The 18,160-nt window shown below is 44.5% G+C and overlaps 1 protein-coding gene across 4 annotated transcripts in view; it reads right to left on the bottom strand.

The window, feature by feature from the left end:
- Window positions 1-18,160, bottom strand: part of ccser2a (coiled-coil serine-rich protein 2a) — an 81,636-nt gene that overhangs the window by 44,603 nt on the left and 18,873 nt on the right. For all 4 annotated transcript variants that reach the window (XM_018749586.2, XM_018749585.2, XM_018749583.2 and 1 more), the window contains exons 3-6: window positions 17,928-18,094; window positions 5,389-5,479; window positions 2,873-2,984; window positions 1,358-1,547 (exon numbers count right to left, since the gene is read on the bottom strand). In XM_018749586.2, coding sequence (XP_018605102.2) covers window positions 1,358-1,547; window positions 2,873-2,984; window positions 5,389-5,479; window positions 17,928-18,094 — 560 coding nt within the window. The remainder of the gene's footprint in view (window positions 1-1,357; window positions 1,548-2,872; window positions 2,985-5,388; window positions 5,480-17,927; window positions 18,095-18,160) is intronic.

Here is an 18,160-nt window from a genome sequence, read left to right on the forward strand (position 1 = left end):
TAAATCCAACTTTCGTGTTCCAAGTGAATTACCCAGGGGATCTTAGGAAGGACCCAGAGGAGTAAGTGTGCTAGCACTAAGCAGCCGCCTCCTCCCGATTCAAATCCTGTGCTCCAGGCTTCTTTCATGACGGCACATCCTGCCCTTAAAACAGGTCACAAACTCACAAGAGGGTCATTTTACCAGGTGGGGGACATATATCTTGTGACTGAGTCGACGTGAGCAGTGTGGGAATCAGTCACTGTCAGCAATCAGCAGGAGATCCCCCACCGTGAGCAGTCGACCGGCCCCGGCAGCCTTCCCAGTGCGCTCGATGGGGAACCATTCCCCCAGCGCACTTTGGCAAACCAAGCCCAGCAATAGTTGCAATCGACACCAGCGGGAGATAGCTGGAGCAGGCTGAGCCTGCCACAGTGATTACCGTATTTCACCACAGTAATTGCTTAGGCTGCAGTGCTGGCTAGGCTACAATTCTATGCGAGGAACACAAACAGTCCTCATTGTGTGGTAATATTTTATTACTATAGTATCATCATTTTTCTCTTTATTTAGCCTATTCCGTTTCCCAAGGTTGTCTAGAGCCACTGTGCTCACAAATGATAATCCGATAGTGTTGTGTAAGTGAAAATACAGACTGCTGGGTACGTACATACAGATGTGGCTTTGGCAACGTGTCTCTGTCCAGTCAGCTCAACCAATGTCCAACAACAAGCAAAATTAGTTTCGTTCAGCCAATCCTCTTTGCTCTTCTGCTTGTAAAATCTTTTTTCAGGGTGCAAAATCCACATCAGTACAGGGCAGGCATGTATAAAATTGGAAGCGGTCTTAAAATTACACCAGAATGAAATCAAAGAATAACCTGAAAACAATAACGCTATCATAAAACCAATAAAGATAAATGCTGCAAAGTTTGTTATTCTGCATCTGTGATGTTACATATGCAATTTTGCACAGATTTCTCATTTGTCTACAACATTGCGGTCAGCTTCACTATTATAAGCTGTAAAATACATTCCTATTAAATATAAAATCCTGCTGGGTTTTTTAGGAGGAATCTTGGCTGTAAAGCAGAAAAAGTGATGCCATGTGTAAGTAACTGACGTGAGGAGCTGGTTGGTGAACCTGCAGGTACTGCAAACATGAACACTGCTGCCAAACGGCTGAGATGGAGTGAAACTGCAACAAGAGGAGATCGTTTCAAATGGCCACACTGAGCTCCACAAAGGTGTAACAATGAGGAAACTGACATTTTTGCTGCTTTGAAGGATGAAAAAAAAAGTATGAAACGTGTGCACGTGTGGGTGCCTGTATGCCTCAGTGCGTGAAAGTGAAAGCACTGGATGCTGGGTAACATCACCTGCAGCAGGTTCCTCAGTTTGATCAACTGCGATTTGACAGAGGAGCAGTCCTGGGCCATGTGTCGCAACGTCACCTCATCCAGCCCCGCCAGACTGCCTTCGGGTCGAGCGCCTGATTTAGGCACGTGATGGCCAACACGGCCCACTCCAGGCGCAGGATACCCATCCAGAGGTTGAGAACTGCCACCTCTTTAAAGAAAGAAAGGGAGACACAGGTGGATGAGACTTGGATATGCAGAAGCTTCTGTTTGTCAGCGTCAAGGAAGACTGCTCCAGTCAGGTAAAGCTCAAGGTCACAAATGTGTCATGCTCATCACCCAAACATAACCTTGTATAATGCATCAAAACTGTATTGTGTGGTCACCATGGGGGGGGAGTCAGAGCAGCCTAGCACAGTCCTTAACCAGAAGCTTACAGGATTAAAACCCACCTTTTCTCTCTGTACCATTAAGCAAGGAACATAACCTGAACTGCCTGGTTAAAAATTTCTAGCTGCATAAATGGATGAAATTATATGTTGCTTTGGATAAGACGGTCTCCTAAGCAACCGAGTCAAATAACGTAGTCGGCTAAGCAACAATTAATAATAAGTCTGGCAGCACAAAGCGACCCACAGCGTATTGATGTGATGACAAAAGGCTTCGGAGCCTCAGAAAAAGTATTTCAAAGCTTCACCTATGTGCACCGTGCAGACAGTCGACTATAATGGCATTCATTAACACATTAAATTACACCTTGTTGAAAGCAGGGGATTTGTCTACCCTCTCCAATCCAGTCCCTAACAACAGCTACTGTGAACATACTTTTTTGTTTACATAGCATAACAAACATTTTCCGGCTTCTTTTAGAATTTCAAACCATGGGATCCATCCTACTTCTTACACCGCTTGTCACACATTGCATCTTCGTGAGGAGTGAATGTGTTTCCTCCAGGGTTTTTCTGTAAATGACGGTAAGTCACAACAACTTATTCACTGCCAAAGGTATTAAAGTGCCAAAGTAAGTGGGAAAAGGGAACAGAAAGTATGTGTAATATTTACAAATGTACTGCACATTTCACCTCTAGAAATACACCATCAATATACATCTACAGTACCCTCCTGCAAAAGACCAAATGGGGCTTTTAAATAGCCTCCCTTCGGTCTTTAAGAAGGACTGAACCATTTTACACTAGGAGTATTTCAATAATATAAATCTCAACTAGGGAAACACTAACCTCAACATAACATGTTATACATCACAATATTTCTGTAGTTTTATTCTTGACTATTATTTATCCTCATGCTACAATCCACCATTATTATAACATATGAAGATTAATGTTGGGAAACCAAATATAAAAGTCTCCAACAATGACTTTTCCCATTCCGCTCCAACTGAATATATGCACAAGGGAAACAGGTACTATGCAAGGCCATGTAAAAACTTCCTTGGGTCTTTTGCCAGACTTGAAAGTAAAGTTTTATGCTCAACTTTGATACTGCATTTCACCTGTGGATACCAGTGGGTCTCACCTGTTGTCATCATGGAAACGATCCTGCCCGGTCCAGCGGTGCTGGCGTCGCCTCCACTGTCCCTGCCTGCTCCCTTTCTCCGCACGGTCGAACTGGGACATCCCGTCAATGTCTGCAGAGATAAACGGACCGCTGGTAGTGTAGTGGTTACAGATACTGCCTTTGGATCCAAAGGTTGCAGGTTTGATTGCCACCTTTGGCAATAGTACCCTTGCGCAAAGTATTTACTCTGAATTGTTCCAGGAAAATTACCCAGCTACATAAATGGGTAAATAATTGTAAGCTTACAATAACCTTCACATTCTAAGTTGCTTTGGAGAAAAACATCAGCAAAATGAATCAATGTAAATAAAGAGTTTCGGTGAAGAGATCAAACTGAGCCAGGTTGATCGCCGCCTTGAACAAAACCTTTTTGGGCTCCGTCCTCCTTTAAACCACATAAGACAAAAAACTAAGTTTGGTTAAAGAAATACAACAGGTAGAGGGGGGGACCATAACTTAGGGTCTCAACTCTTGGCCTTGTGACTTACTAGATCTAATCCCAAAGAGAGAAATTCTACTGCACCCTTGGGAAGATGATGTACCTGAATGTTGCCCATATCCTAAGTACAGATACTAAAACCATATACTTTGTAAACCAATTTGGACAGAAGTGCTGGCCTAGCATTTATACAATAGTATTTTAATAACGTTACTGGAATTTAATAACGTAAGTCACGAAATAACGTAATTCTCTATGTCAGAGATTTATATTAAGCACAAAGAAGGGAGGACAAGTCAATGTTAGGGCATGCAGTTTCGACCATTAATTTTCCCATGATCCCTCTGTAAGCTGACCTCTATCCTCTGTCCTAGAAGATCTCCGTTTACGACAGGACAGCCGGACAAGACGACACGTAATAATGAAAGCGTAAAACAGATCCTTCTTTGTCTGAGTCTCAGTGGTGTCTGGATGAACTGAGAAGCCACGCTAACTAATCAGGGCTTCTCAAATACAGGAGCAGCACAGATTACTACGTACGTAACAGCGGCGAGCCACAGGCGTGCGCAGCACGGGAAAACCGCACCATATCGAGACAGAGAGCAAGGCTCAGCAGAATCGCGGCAAGAGAAATTGTGGAAACTGTGATCTCATGTTAAAGAAACTGTCAAGTCAGCATCGCAGTTAAAGTTCAGCAACAGTAAATTAACAATTTTCAAGAATAAAAATAAATAAAATCTATCCGGAGCCAACAGAAAGCTTATGAGTCCTCCTCTCCACAAAGTGTCCTGGGAGAGAGACTATGATACACAGATCTGAGTAACTTTACACCAACCTGTTACATTCCTCTGTGGTCTCTTAGGCCTGTAAACTCGCTTCTCCACACAAGTCCCATCGGCAGAGGAAGACGGAGCATTTTAAACAAAAGTGAAAAGAAAGCTGTGGCAAAAGCTCCCGGGTTGAGCTGGGCCGTCCACAGGAGTCCGCCACGGGCCAAGGGAGCGGCTCGCTCCACAACGGGAGGCATCGGCTGGGGCGGAGAGTGTTTGGGTCCGGGCCTCTGCAGTCATGGGAACTTGCAGGGAAGCGGGGGCCTTGTGACGCCCCCCTTCTTCCTCCCCAGCTGGCTGGCAGAGTGTGACAGGCAAGAGGCCCAGTCCCCCCCAAATGAGCAGAGCACTGCCCCAGTGGCCTGCTAAAGGACTAGCCCTCACTGGCGCCCTCCAGCAGCAACCCCTCCTCCTGGTCACAGCCCCGGATACTGGCTGCTATAAATACTGACAGCGTCCGCTTCCCAGAAGGATGGGGGGGGGTGACATCTTGCATTCCTTTGCTGCTGAGTTGCACAAACAGCAACACACTCGGCTGCACGGAGCCTAGGTGCCGACACTCTCGCTCTCTCAGAGTTCTGCCATCTGCCTTTGGCTACGTAACACTGTCCCACTTGACCTCGGTTCCTTTGCTACACTGAACCCAGCTGGCGCATCTGCGGACAGTTTAAGAAAGGGGCTGCAGGGGACACAGTGGTTACAACCACTGCCATGGAGTCAAAGGAGCCAGGATCAAATTCCACATTCAACTGTAGTACCTTTGAGCAAGGTACTTTCCCTAAATTGCTCCAGTAAAAATTACCCAGCTGTATAAACAGGTGTTTCATTGTAAGTATAGCTTAACTTGTAAGTTGCTTTGGAAAAAAGTGTCAGCAAAATACATAAACAAACAGGTTTGCTCATTTGTGTATCTGTGGGCTGTGTTGTTATGTTCTCCCCCCGAGGGCTATACACAAAGCCTGGTATTCTGTACACTCTTCGCCCAGCTGCCACGAAGGTCCCAGCGACCATGGGGTGGCGACTCCAGGAGGCAGTTGGGGCTGCAGATTTAATGAGCCAAAACACTGGCCGCCTGTGCCTCGGTCAAACAGGCCCCATTGTGCCCAGGGAACGAAGCGACAATGAGGCGCTGGGCATGACGGACACAGGGTGACCTTGCACACGAGGCCCGGTAGAGGGCAACATGGGCATCGCAAGGCGCTCACCACTGTGCAGAGAGACATCCTCAGTGAGGTCCACATCAAGCATGAGGTCGTCGTCGTCCAGGTCACACGACTCCAGGTTGTTTAAGATTTCCTGTCGAATGAAGAGAGGCTCATTGTTGCATCTTTAGAAAAAGAAAGGCCAGTTCAGTTTTAATCACTTTAACAGAAAGGAAACTTTTTTTTATTCTCAATGTTGAGTTTTTGTATTCTGAACGTCAATGAAGCGGTAGTTATTTTCAGGGATGATTTTCAGTCATCATAATAGACTGCCGCTGGAGGAGAACAGCTCAAGTGCGAATTGTTAACAATGGCAAAAGCAGCACTGCTCTGTAGCAGCTGCATTCAGATATCAGTAGTTTTTTTTTTTTCCCCCCTTCAACATAATGATAATCGTTAAGTTCAAAAAACATCCCCTCTATATATATATAAAAAAAAAAAAAAAAAAAAAAAAAAAAACCTTCTAATGCTGCAAAAGAAATCACAATAAACTTCCATGTATTTAAAGATTTTATCATTCATGTACCAGTACTCACTAATAGAATTGTTACATTAACTTCTGCTCAAAAGCAAGAAAGGCCTAAATCCAAGATACCACAGTCACCCTGGGAAAGATGCATTACTAAAACATGCGCGCGCGCACACGCGCGCGCACACACACACACACACACACACACACACACACACACACACACACACACACACACACAGTTCACTGTGGCCACAATTCCAACATAAAACTTAATGAACAGCGCCTCCCTCTGTCTGTTGCCACATTCTACTTCTACTTCCACTGGCCTACACTTGAGCCATTGCGTCTAACAATTCGGTCAAACATAGAAATACATTTACCAGCTTATTTTACAAGTTTAAAAAAAAAAAAAAAAAGTTTTTACAGGTCACAGGTTTGAGTCTCACCCCCAGCTGTAGTACCCTTAAGCAAGGTACCCTAAAATTGTTCCACTAAAACTATCCATATGTATAAATGGGTGAAAAAGTAGTTTAACATTTTAAGTTGCTTTAGCATCAGCTAAATGTAGATGCACTTACAATTGTTCTCATTGATACTACCGGGTAATTTTTACCGTATATATTCAGGGCATGTACCTTGTTCAAGGGTATAAAAGGGGAAATTAAGTAGCTTAACACTAAGTTACTTTGGAGAAAAGCATCAGCTAAATTAAATAATGTAAATGTAAGAGACAAATACAAGAAAGTAGAAAAAGAATAGTAGAAAAGGCACAAAGGGGCCCAGCCAACAGGGGGCACTCTACAAAAATGAGGGAGACAAGGCACAGCCCAGCCATTTTGAGCAAAAATACATAAATACATACAGTACATCAATAAATAAATAAAAATAAACGAGTTAAGCTCCATGAAGACAAATGCTGACGATTCAAAATGCAACGTGCTTCAGTGCTTCATAATGCTCCATTGTAATCTAATTTTTCTGTTCACTGGGCGCCCGTGAGAAATGGTGCTTTACACACCCAGCTCCAAAAGCTGCTAACCAAGTGTTTTCGGTTTCAAATCAACAGAGCAGTTAATCTTTAATCAAGTGATTCGGGGGAGAGCAGTGATTGCTGATCAAGGCTAATTGACTTTCAGAGCACTGAACAGACCACAATGTGAGCCAAAAGAGGAACAAACACTATAAGGATCTCGCAAATTGTTCAAAAGTCTTAATGTAATAACATTCATCTGGGAAAGCACTGGTGTGTACGGGAAACTAGTGGTCACAAACACAGATCGGCAACCCTGTAGCCGTCTGCACACCGGGTAGGACTACATGCCCTGAACTTCCCCAGTAAAATACCCAGTCATCAGTGGCTCCCAATAGATGTAGTTATGTGACAAATCAAAACAATAACAATGGGGCAGCAGGCGGCATAGTGGTTAGCGCTGTACTCGGTACAGCGGCGCACTCCTCGATACAAAAATGTAAATGTACTTAGCCTCAACTCATACCACGAAAACTATCCAGTTGTGTAAATAGATAAATGATGTAACGGGATGTCAGCAGCTTAGTGTACAATGCTAACACTGTATCTCCCTTTGGCCAAAGTAAATTAAATAACATTCCTCCGGTTTTTTTAGTAAAAACGCTAGATATCCATCGGTCTAATTTCTGAGAATGTACAGTAATGTAGTTTCCAGCTGCCAGGATCAGTACTTGCAGGGAAACAGGCTGAGTTCTCTTTCTAAGTGCTCCTCTCGGTCGCTTCACGTCCTGCAGTGAAAGAAGTGAGGTGGAACATAAAACACTTAACTCAAACTCGAGCGACACCCCTCTGACTGACTGGGTTCCACGGCAACGCCATCGACGACACTGCCCTTTTGTCACTTTTGAGCTGCACCCTGTCCTCCGCTCCCTCATTTGAGTCCTGAGGTCATTCAAAGAAGATCGGGACTATAATGAAAGATGAAATATCCACAGCAAGGCTGCAACGCCGCAACGCCCTGGAAGAGCACAGGGCCAGTGGGCAAAGTGGGTAAAAGTAAAACCAGGAATGGCTATCGGCTAAGCCCACGCCAGCAGCACGAGGAGGGTCCCCATCACTTACCAATTTCATAGATGTTTAATATGGGTTTGACCCGCTAAAACATTCCTGCCCTTGTTTCTGTCCATCAGCTTCCTGTAGCTGCCCATATCAAGTCAATCAAAGAATCTGCACCCCAGTACTTACAGGGCATGATCATTCCCCACATTCTAGCCAAACCACTATATTCTCCCACCTCTGACTTTCTGGGGGCCCTCACTCACAAAAAGTCCAAAATCAAAAGTCAGTGAGTTCTGAGTTTTGTCTCCAGTGGAGTGGAATGAGCTCCCACTCTCCCTCACAACTTCTGAATCCCATCAAGCATTCAAGAAGGGTCTCAAAACCCACCTTTTTCAGACCCACTTCTCTCCTGATCTCCTAACTGCTTCAAGAACTTGCATCACATCATCTGTCACAATTCTTTTTGCATTTCATATCGATTCCATCTCCAGCTACTCTTGTAACATGCGTCAGTAAAAATGATGTTACTGGACCAATTGACTGTGCTTTGACAATCGCAGTCTGTCTATAACTTCATCTGCTATGAAACACACTTTTGTTTACTCTGAGCTGTGAGACACTTTGGTAAACGCAGTCTGCTAAATGAATAAATATAAATGTGATGTAACGTATAAGCAGGAGAAGCCCTGACAGCCAGTACCGCCGGTCTCCCGATGCAGGCAGAGGGATCACGCCTCTTCATCCTTCCGAGGAGCTGTTTTGAGAGCCAACAGCACGTAAACACAGCTGGCTCGAACATCACGATTCCAGAGCATTCCCTCATGGGCAACGCCCACCACGCATGTGTCAAACACAGAAGAGGGATTGCCCAATTAGCAGCCAGACAGCAGCCAACTCCCCCCCAGCGCATCCAAGCCTACCTGCCCAATTCGCCACTAATAAAAAGGCCCTTTAAAGCCGGTGCATGGAGGCTAAAATTAGAAACAAATAAATAAATCAAAGGCGAGAGGCGGGGGTCTTTGATGTGGGAGTCAGCGCATGGATTAAAGAGAATTGATTTCTCTCTGAAGATCCACAGGAAAAGTGTTGGTACCAGAGACCCTGATGTACCGCAGTAACAGGCGTCCGCATTTTGCCCCTTCCTTGTGCAGCTGAGTGCCCTACAGTACCTGGCCAGACCTCGTCTCTTGTTCCAGTTCCATCCCTGCTGTATTCAACCGGGAGATGTGAACCTCTAAAGAGAAGGGGAGCAACAATAATTCCCCAAAAGAACAAACCCAGCATCATGCAAGAGGAAGTTACAACAAATTACAGTAGAATTACACCAAGTTTGGCTCCTGTCTGTGTCCATTTAACCCTAATATATTCCATCATCCAGTCTACAGCCCTGGGGTAAGAAGCCCTGGGCCCAGGGTACACCACTGGAGCAGAGAGCTGGGGGTCCAGTGTACAATACTGGGGTAGAGAGCTGGGGGTCTGATTTAGAGCATTGCAAAAGCAGCACAAAGTGTAAAGTTATATACCAAAGTAATTAACCTTTTTTAGTGATGCCTGGAGAGTAAGAGCAACAGCATATACTGAAGGAGAGCAGCCACATGTTTCAAAAAGTCATTAAAACCAGATTTAAACACGGTCAAGGGCTGCATAGAACATCAGCGTTCTCTGTGAGGCCTTCATTTTCCCCTCACATTTCTGCATCACAATATCCCTGCCCAGCAGCTTCTTTCCTTTTTTTTTTTCCTCTTGCTGTGCCAGGGAAGTGGATTACGGAAGGCAGAGAGGCTGGGAGCCCACAGGCACAGATTGGACAACTGCGAATGAAGCCCAGCCCAGCCCATCCCACCCCCATCTCCCCCCACCTACTCACCCACCCGCCAAGCTCCAGGGTTCTGTAGAGACACACTCCCATCTGGTGGTAAGACACAGTTACACAGTTTTGTGCTAACTTCTCCACATTTGGTCAATACACTCATCCCTGTTTGGTCTCCCACCGGTTTTTCGTAGTCCTGTCCACAATTATTAATGCCACTTATCAATTGGTTTGGATTTTCATACATCCAATCTGTCAGGTCAGTTCCAAGATCTCAACAAGTGGTCAATTAAAATTGTTTCAATTACATTTCATTCGTTTCAGTGTGAAACAGTCTTCCTCAAGCTAGTCCATATATACTCTCACAGTAAATTTACTTTATGAAATCATTTTACTACATTTATTTCACATACCTGATCCTTCATGAAATTTGCAATAACAGCTCTGTTATTGTACAGACCAAAAAAGCTTAAAATTGGTGCGTTACTAAAATCACATACAATTCACAAAAGCTCCACACATATGCAAGCCAAAAAAAAAAAAAATTGTTGACACTTTGTTGTTCACAATTCAAAAACGCAGATGCTATCAGATAGGAAAATGAAATAACAGTTATTCACGGTACTGCGTTATACAAGTTTTCCCCTGTGAAATTAGACATCATTTATCAGGATTTTCAGGTAACCTTCAATCTCTTCTCAGGCCATAGATATGACTTCAAGATACTGCTTCTAACCTACAAGGCGCTCAAAGGTCTGGCACCAGCTTACATCACCGATCTCCTCACCAACTGCAAGTCAAGAGGTGGATATCTACCTTACCTTCCATGTGCCTACCCAATCCTACCCACACAGGTCCCCTCACAATACATCAAATTGCCCAGAAGGATGGGCAGCCACTGGTACTTGGACCCCAGAGGTTCATTTTTTTCCCTCCTTCTTCGCAGTCGATTTTTTTTTTTGTTTTCTTCTCCTCAGCCGTCAGCTAGTTTATCCTAACAGTTACCTATAGCTGCTGCTATACTCTATTTTATCTTTGTACAGTTTTATCGATTATACCCTGAACTTTGATCAGCAATCTGTCTCACTTTGGTGAGAACACTATAAAAATAAACTGTACTATATTTTACTTGCAATGTGCTAGAGACACAATTTTCCCCATAAGAAATAATGGAACAAGTAATTTTATTATCCAATGTTCTGATATTCATTCCATTTTCAGGAATCAATGTGCACTGATTAACAGGGGACACGAGTAGGTATGACACCACCCCTGACCTTATCAAATAAGAACATGCTCTACATATGACAGACGGACAACTATAGAGGGTCAGATAATTTACTGACTTTGTATAATTCAGTGATATACAGTGCTCAGTCTTTTCAATATTATTACTATTATGATTATTAGTACTATTGAAGACTGCTGCAATATACTCAAAGGAATGTGAGACATAAGGACAAAGGAAAATTCCAAAAATCCAGAAAGTAAGCAGAAACTACAGTTTGCAGTCCTGAGAAAAATGGAGCTGCTCGAATACGGCCAAAAATCATTGACTAAACACAAGGCAGCAGATATCAGGCTGGTGAAGCAAGGACTGACAAAAATTCTGGGTTCAAGTCCCCAGTTCTGTTCTGATGAAACACATCAGAAGTGCTGTAGGACATTCCCAGCTGTATGAATAAATAAAGTGTAAAACTATAAGGTTTGTACATGCTTTAGACGAAAAACTGTAATCTAAAGTCACACATTAATATAAATATCTGTTCAGCATCCTGAATGTGCACGTCCCAATTTGCCTTCACACAGAAGTCAGCCTCCAAATTTTCATATACCAGCTTTTATCCCTCTGGCACACATGAAGTAAACACCATGGTACCACTGTGCTGTGTAACACTGCAGGAAGCACCGCTCCACAGAAGAGCAATTTTACACATCAGTACTTTTAAACAAAGAGAGCGTGGTGGTACAGTGGGTTTGGCTGGGTCCTGCTCTCTGGTGGGTCTGGGGTTCAAGCCCTGCTTGGGGTGCCTTGTGATGGCCTGGTGTCCTGTCCTGGGTGTGTCCCCTCCCGCTCCAGCCTTACGCCCTGTATTGCCGGGTTAGGCTCCGGTTCGCCGCGACCCCACTTACACGCGGTTTCAGTCAGTGTGTGTGTGTGTGCTTTTGAAAATTTTCGCTTTTTCCGCCAATATAGGGTGTTGTATCTGTGCTGCCTGCCCAAAACGTTCGTTTGAACACCAGTCAAGTCACTACCGGTTTAAAGGTGAGCTCTCTCACCCCCATTACACACGCATTCATGACTAATGCTCAGAGTAATGGCAAGTTGGAATGTCGCAGCACAGCCATTCGGGGTGCTCATTTTTAACCTGAAGGCTGGTTAGTCCAAGTCCCAGGTGGGTGGACAGCTTTTCACGATAGGCATGGTACCTATACCGCGCTCCTGCAGTAAAAACTGACCGAATCATTTCGGATGAATGTGACAGCTGAGCAGCAGCACTAACAGCACAAGCTGTAAAGTGGAGCGATGCTGTTGAACACTAGAAGAATGTATATAACCTACGCTTCCTCAGTAAAATACAGTGTAAAGCGGTAAGGCACAGAGTCTGGATAAAAGCATCTCTTAATTACGTACTATTACAAAAGCTCACATCGTCCTGCTTCTGCTTTCCTGCCTTTTCCTCTGATGGCTGAAAAGCCCTCAAAGAAAAAACAGCTCAAAGCCCCACATTCCCACCCCCTTCAATCTGGACTCCTCAGCCCCCCAAAGAGAGGAGGACTCTTCTCTTGGGCCCCTTTAAAGTGTCATCTCTGGCTGGCAGCAGACGGAACAAGGCCCGCATCAGTTTAAAGAAGCCTTCTTCATGCCCCTCTCTTTAAAAGGTGGAACACAAAAACTGACAGTGACGACTTAATTTCATAAGTCCAAGGGACGAAAAGGCTCTGAGAAGAAAATACGGTTGCAGTCAAAGAGAATTAATACGGAGCCGGTGCTGGTATATTTATGGCCGTGCTGCGGCGTGAGGAGCGGTCACTCGATACGCTGAATTTTTCATGAGATCCCTGGAAGCCGGCAGACACCGCTTTGAATATTCAACAGAGTCTGTCAATCGGCTCCGCTCTAAATTAAAGCTCGTGGTGTGAGTCGTGCGTACGGCGCAGGTGAGAGAGTCACCCTTCAACGATACCGGCATATCGTATTGACACCGAGTAAGCAGGTATGCTCCGTGCATCGCCTTCTTTTGGGTTCCCCTTTACAGACATGTCAACACTTTGGTTAAAGCCAAAATTAATTAGCCCCAAAAACAGTGGGCATACGATAAGAGAAATGCAAATAGCCTGTGTTCAAAAGGTACAACTCTGCAATATCCCTGCTGATGAAATGAGAGACGAGGGAGCCGATGTCGGCGTTCTAATCAAAGAGACGGTAAAAGGAATAACGTACATTAACGCGCTGCTGTTTGCATCTTGTACAAACACTTTGGCAACTGTTAAAAGGAGTCTTTCCTCCAACAAAGAAAGCTTTATTTGCATATCAAATTGCAGCAAGTTTAATCACAGGGAAGTGCAGAGCGCAGATGTCAACAGCCTTGGTGTGTAATCTAAAGGTTGTTAGTTCAGGTCCCAGAAGGCCCCCTGCAGTAGTTCTCTTGAAACTAAAAAGTAACTGGAGTTGCTGTTGTAAGAAATCCAGCATAAATATTCTGCACATCACAAGTACATGGATATTTCTTAGAGCAAGTGAAAGAGGTATTAAATATAGGATGTGGGTCTTTATTATGCTCAGAGTGGTTCATCTGATGTCATTTCCATATACAGTGGTTATTATTCTGGGTTTGCTGCCAAAGTGCAAAAACATGTTTCAGGTGTGTGTGTGTGTGTGTGTGTGTGTGTGTGTGTGTGTGCGTGTGCATTTGCCATCCCATCCAGAGAGCACCATATCTCACTCCCTATGCTTTCAGGGATAGGATCTGGACAACCATGACCCTGAAATGGACAAGTGCTTACTCATAATGAAAGACTGAACAATTATCCAGGTTTAAGAACCTATAGTGTGGTCAGAATCCTTAAGGCTACAAACTCAGAGCAGAACATAGAAGGTACTGAAGGTCATAACTCAAGCATACCGCCCATATGCTGGGCAAGCAAAAACAGACCACTTGACAAATCAAAAAAAAAAAAAAATCATTCCATGATCTGCCCACCTCCTCGCTGCCCCGAGAGCATGTGATCTTCTGGAAAATCGTGTGCTCTTCTGTAAACAGATCAATGTTACAGTTTGGTGTAATGGACACTTCAGGCAACATCCTGCCAGACTGCTGGAGAGCAAAAGGGAGAGAAACCAACAAAGCATGTGCCTAAATGGTGATGCTGCCCCCTAGTGAGTCCAATGTGAATTACCATCAACAGCATTATAGCCTCCGACAGTAAAAGCAGGTAACCAGCACACCTTGTTTATATTTGTAATGCTGGTGCTTTTAAGTCTACTAATGCAAGATAAACGCTGGTAGGTAGCACAGCAAAGCCACTTTTACAACCATGCCACCTGCAGTCATAGTAGGTGCACTGCAGGTAGCAAGATGCACTACAGTAGGGTTTACGTATATGGGATGTTAAAATTGTCTAACAGGGCTCAATCATAGTCTAACTGGGCTCCAAAACTGTGTCTAAGAACAATTCCCCAGAAACCAGAAGACAGGAAACCTGTCAGTGAACTGGCTGTGTAGCCACCAGTTCTACTACTTGAGCGTTCACCAAGTTGAAATAACAAGGTGATGTGAAACAGGTGAGACAGTCGTGTTAGAGTATATAAGGAGACTCCAAAGAAGTCCTAGTGCTTCAAGAGCAAGGAGCTCTCCAATTTGTCAACAGATACGTCAGTAAATAATCCAACACTTTAAGAACAATGCTCCCCAAAGACAAATTTGATATGATTTTGGGCATTTCATCCTCTACAGTGTACAATATAAGGAAAAGATTCAAGGAATGCGGTCATATCTCAGCGCACAAAGGACAAGGCCGAAAACCACTTCTGAATGTGGGTGATCTCCGATCCCTCAGACATCACTGTCTTAAAACCTTCATGCGTCTGTAATGGATATCATGACATGGGCTTGGGAATACTGCGGTAAAGCTTTGTCAGTCAACACTATTCACCACTACATCCACAGATGCAAGTTAAGGCTTTACTATGCAAAGCAGAAGCCATATATCAATACTGTCCAGAGGCACTGCTGACTTCTCTGGGCTCGGTCTCATCTGAGATGGACAGTAGCACAGGTGGAATCATGTTTTGTGGTCCGATGAGTCATCAATTTAAATAGTTTTTAGAAGAAACACCCATCGTGTTCTCTGGGCCAAAGAAGAAAAGGACCATCCAAGCTGTAATCAGTGTCAGGTCTAAAAGTCAGCATCTGTCATGGTATTGGGTGTGTCAGTGCCCATAGTATGGGTAACATGCACTTCTGTCAGCCATACACTGGCATCTGGTTCATTTTGTGTGAGGTTTATATTTTCTCGCCATGTCTGCATGGGTTTCCTCTGACAGTCCAAAGACATACTGTTACAGTTACTCAACTAAAATTGCCCAAAGTGTGTGTGTGTGGCTACCGTGCAATGGGCTGGGGTCCTGTCCAGACTGTACCCCTTCGCCTTGTGTCCAGTGATTCCCAGATAGGCTCCGGACTGCAACAACGCTAAACCAGGACAAGTAGTTAGTGACGATGGATGGATGGATGGATGGATGGATGGATGGAAACTACTGACATTACTAACACTAATAGTAGCCACTCAGGACACAGGTAACCCAGACCTCACAGGCACTCTGGACAGAGATTAAAACTGTAGACTGTTTCGAACAGCAAACATCAGACTACAAGTCCTGCTTTCTCTGGTTCAGTCGGCACTGCTTACAGGAAGCTCCCTGTGAAGAACAGTCAGTGCATTTCCTGGCAGCTAACAGCTTCACATCCTACTACGAACAACAGGATGTAGGGACAGCAGCACCGGAGAGACCATGCAGCACAAACTGAAGGCCAAGAACAAGGGTATGTGTGAGGCTGCCATATGTGTCACAGCCTCAGAGCTTGGATCTTACATCCCAAAGTCACTCCCTGCAAAGAAGCCAAGGGCAGCAGGTGACGTATTAGATAGGTCCATCGCCTCACAAATGAAAGGCACAGATTCAGATTTCATCCCCTGCTATAATACGCTTGGGAAAGATACTTACTGTGAAATGATGCAGTAAAAATTACCCAGTTCCTTTGCCATTAGGGCCCCTCCCTACATGTCGAACTAGTGCTTTAGTATGGCAATATTGGAGTCTTGGGCTTTTTTCAAACTTGGTAGTCCATCAGAACAGTCCATCTTTACTAGAATTTTCACATTTAAACTCTTTCAAAGCTGAAATTAATCAAGTGATCACAGCAATTTCATTCAAAACCATGCGCCATAGTGAAAATGGCAAAAAACTGATCACTTCATCCTTAACCTATGGACTCTGATCGTTCTTTCATCCAGGGCAGTATTGCATGGACATTAATCGCTCTTCCATTTCACTCCAGTGTTAACGTGGTTCAGTGCCAACTAGGTGGAGACAATTTCTAAATTTCCTCAAAGTCTACATTGATCGTTCCTCCCTCTGGACCTTCATATGTTTTTGATGCAAATGCGATGCTTCGTCATCTTGCAATATTTGAGTCATGTATTTATTTCATAGAGGGCTGCAGAACCACTGACCGCATCAGAAGAATGACGGCAGGTTGAAAGCTACGGTAATTATGCTTTATACCGTGGGAATCTAAAAGCAGTGGGACATCACATGAGCCTAGAAGTCACCCTGTGGCGCGCGCACACACACGCACACAGAGAGAGCACATAATCTTCACTTGCCCCTGACCCATAATGCTCAACCATCGTTCAGAACCCTCCTGGTCAGGTCAACAGCTCCACACTGCTTCTTAAACCTGGCAAGAAAAGCAGATTACATCTCAAAAACCCAGACATTAATCGCTTTAAACATTCAACAGCAACAATGGCCAGGGCTCCAGCGAAAGACCAAAGAACCCCTTGGGAGTCTCTGGAGGTCTATGTGTGGGCTCTAAGGAGCCAATTTCACGTTCCCAGAAGGCAGAGTCAATATACAAGGCAGTGGTAAAGGTGACCGGGGCATCACCAACCCATCACCAACAAAAGCCCTTATTTCCATTAATCCTTCATTATCACTGATCATCAGTAGCATCACTTGCGACAATAGTGCAGGTCTTTCAGAGATTAATGTCACAGAACTGGAAAAGATCAACCAGCTAAGGGTGGCCCATTCACACGTCACTTTGGTCCACAGCCTGGCGTTTTCTACAGATTAAACAGACAGACTCATCAATTTCTACAAGCAATTTGGATCATTTATGAATAAAAAATACATTGCTATCCATAAAGCAGATATACTGAAAGATACATTAAACCTGTTGTCGAATTTGCAGACAACAACAGGCAGCAAGCAACGCAACGCAATATAGTATCAGGGTTGCACTGGGCACAATGGGTGGTTGCTAGGCTGTGGGTTCGGACATGGGTTCGATCCTTGATCAGCCTGTGTGGAGTTTCCTTAATGGGTTTCCTCACACTCTCCACACACTTTTTTCCCCCCCATTTCCATTTCTGATACACAAATATCAGCATGGGCACGTGCCATTTTACACATATATTATAATGCATTCAATTGGCTCCTATCATATGTTTGTGTTGTGATTGTATGTGTAAGCCAAAAACAGTATTCTTACAATGTTATCTTCTGATGCACTACACATGTGTGATGTTAATGATAATGTTATTCCATGTGGGGGGTGTGGTGGCACAGCAGGTTTGGCCTGTGCCTGCTCTCTGGTGGGTCTGGGGTTCGAGTCCTGCTTGGGGTGCCTTGTGACAGACTGGTGTCCCCTCCCTTTCCAGCCTTGCACCCTGTGTTGCAGGGTTAGGCTCCGACTTGCCGTGACCCCCACTTGGGACAAGCGGCTTCAGAGAATGTATATATATATATGTGTGTGTGTGTGTGTGTGTGTGTTATTCCATGTATATTCCTACTAAGTACTGTTTGCCATCCCTCCTCAGAATTGTTCCCAGTGATTCTGGGTTAAACTATGGACCCCTGCGATGGACAAGTGGTTAATGACAACGGATGAATACCACGTCATTACATTGGGACTGTCTTCTTTTCCATGTGGCGAACTCACCGTGCTGTTCATATCAGAATCATAGCTTCCACAGGCACGCGTGGCCGGGCCAAGGGGCTCCAGACCTTCCTCGTCCCACATGTAGGTACCTCCTGAGCTGTTGGAGGGGGAGAGCTCCAGTGACGAGGTGCGAGGGACCTCCTCATCCACAGACAGAGATGTCTCCCCTGCAGGAGATTTCATACAACCTGCTTAGCTTCACTAATATTCAGTATTCAATATTCAAATTCCCA

Source organism: Scleropages formosus, chromosome 4 (assembly GCF_900964775.1).
Source record: "Scleropages formosus chromosome 4, fSclFor1.1, whole genome shotgun sequence".
NCBI lineage: Eukaryota > Metazoa > Chordata > Actinopteri > Osteoglossiformes > Osteoglossidae > Scleropages > Scleropages formosus.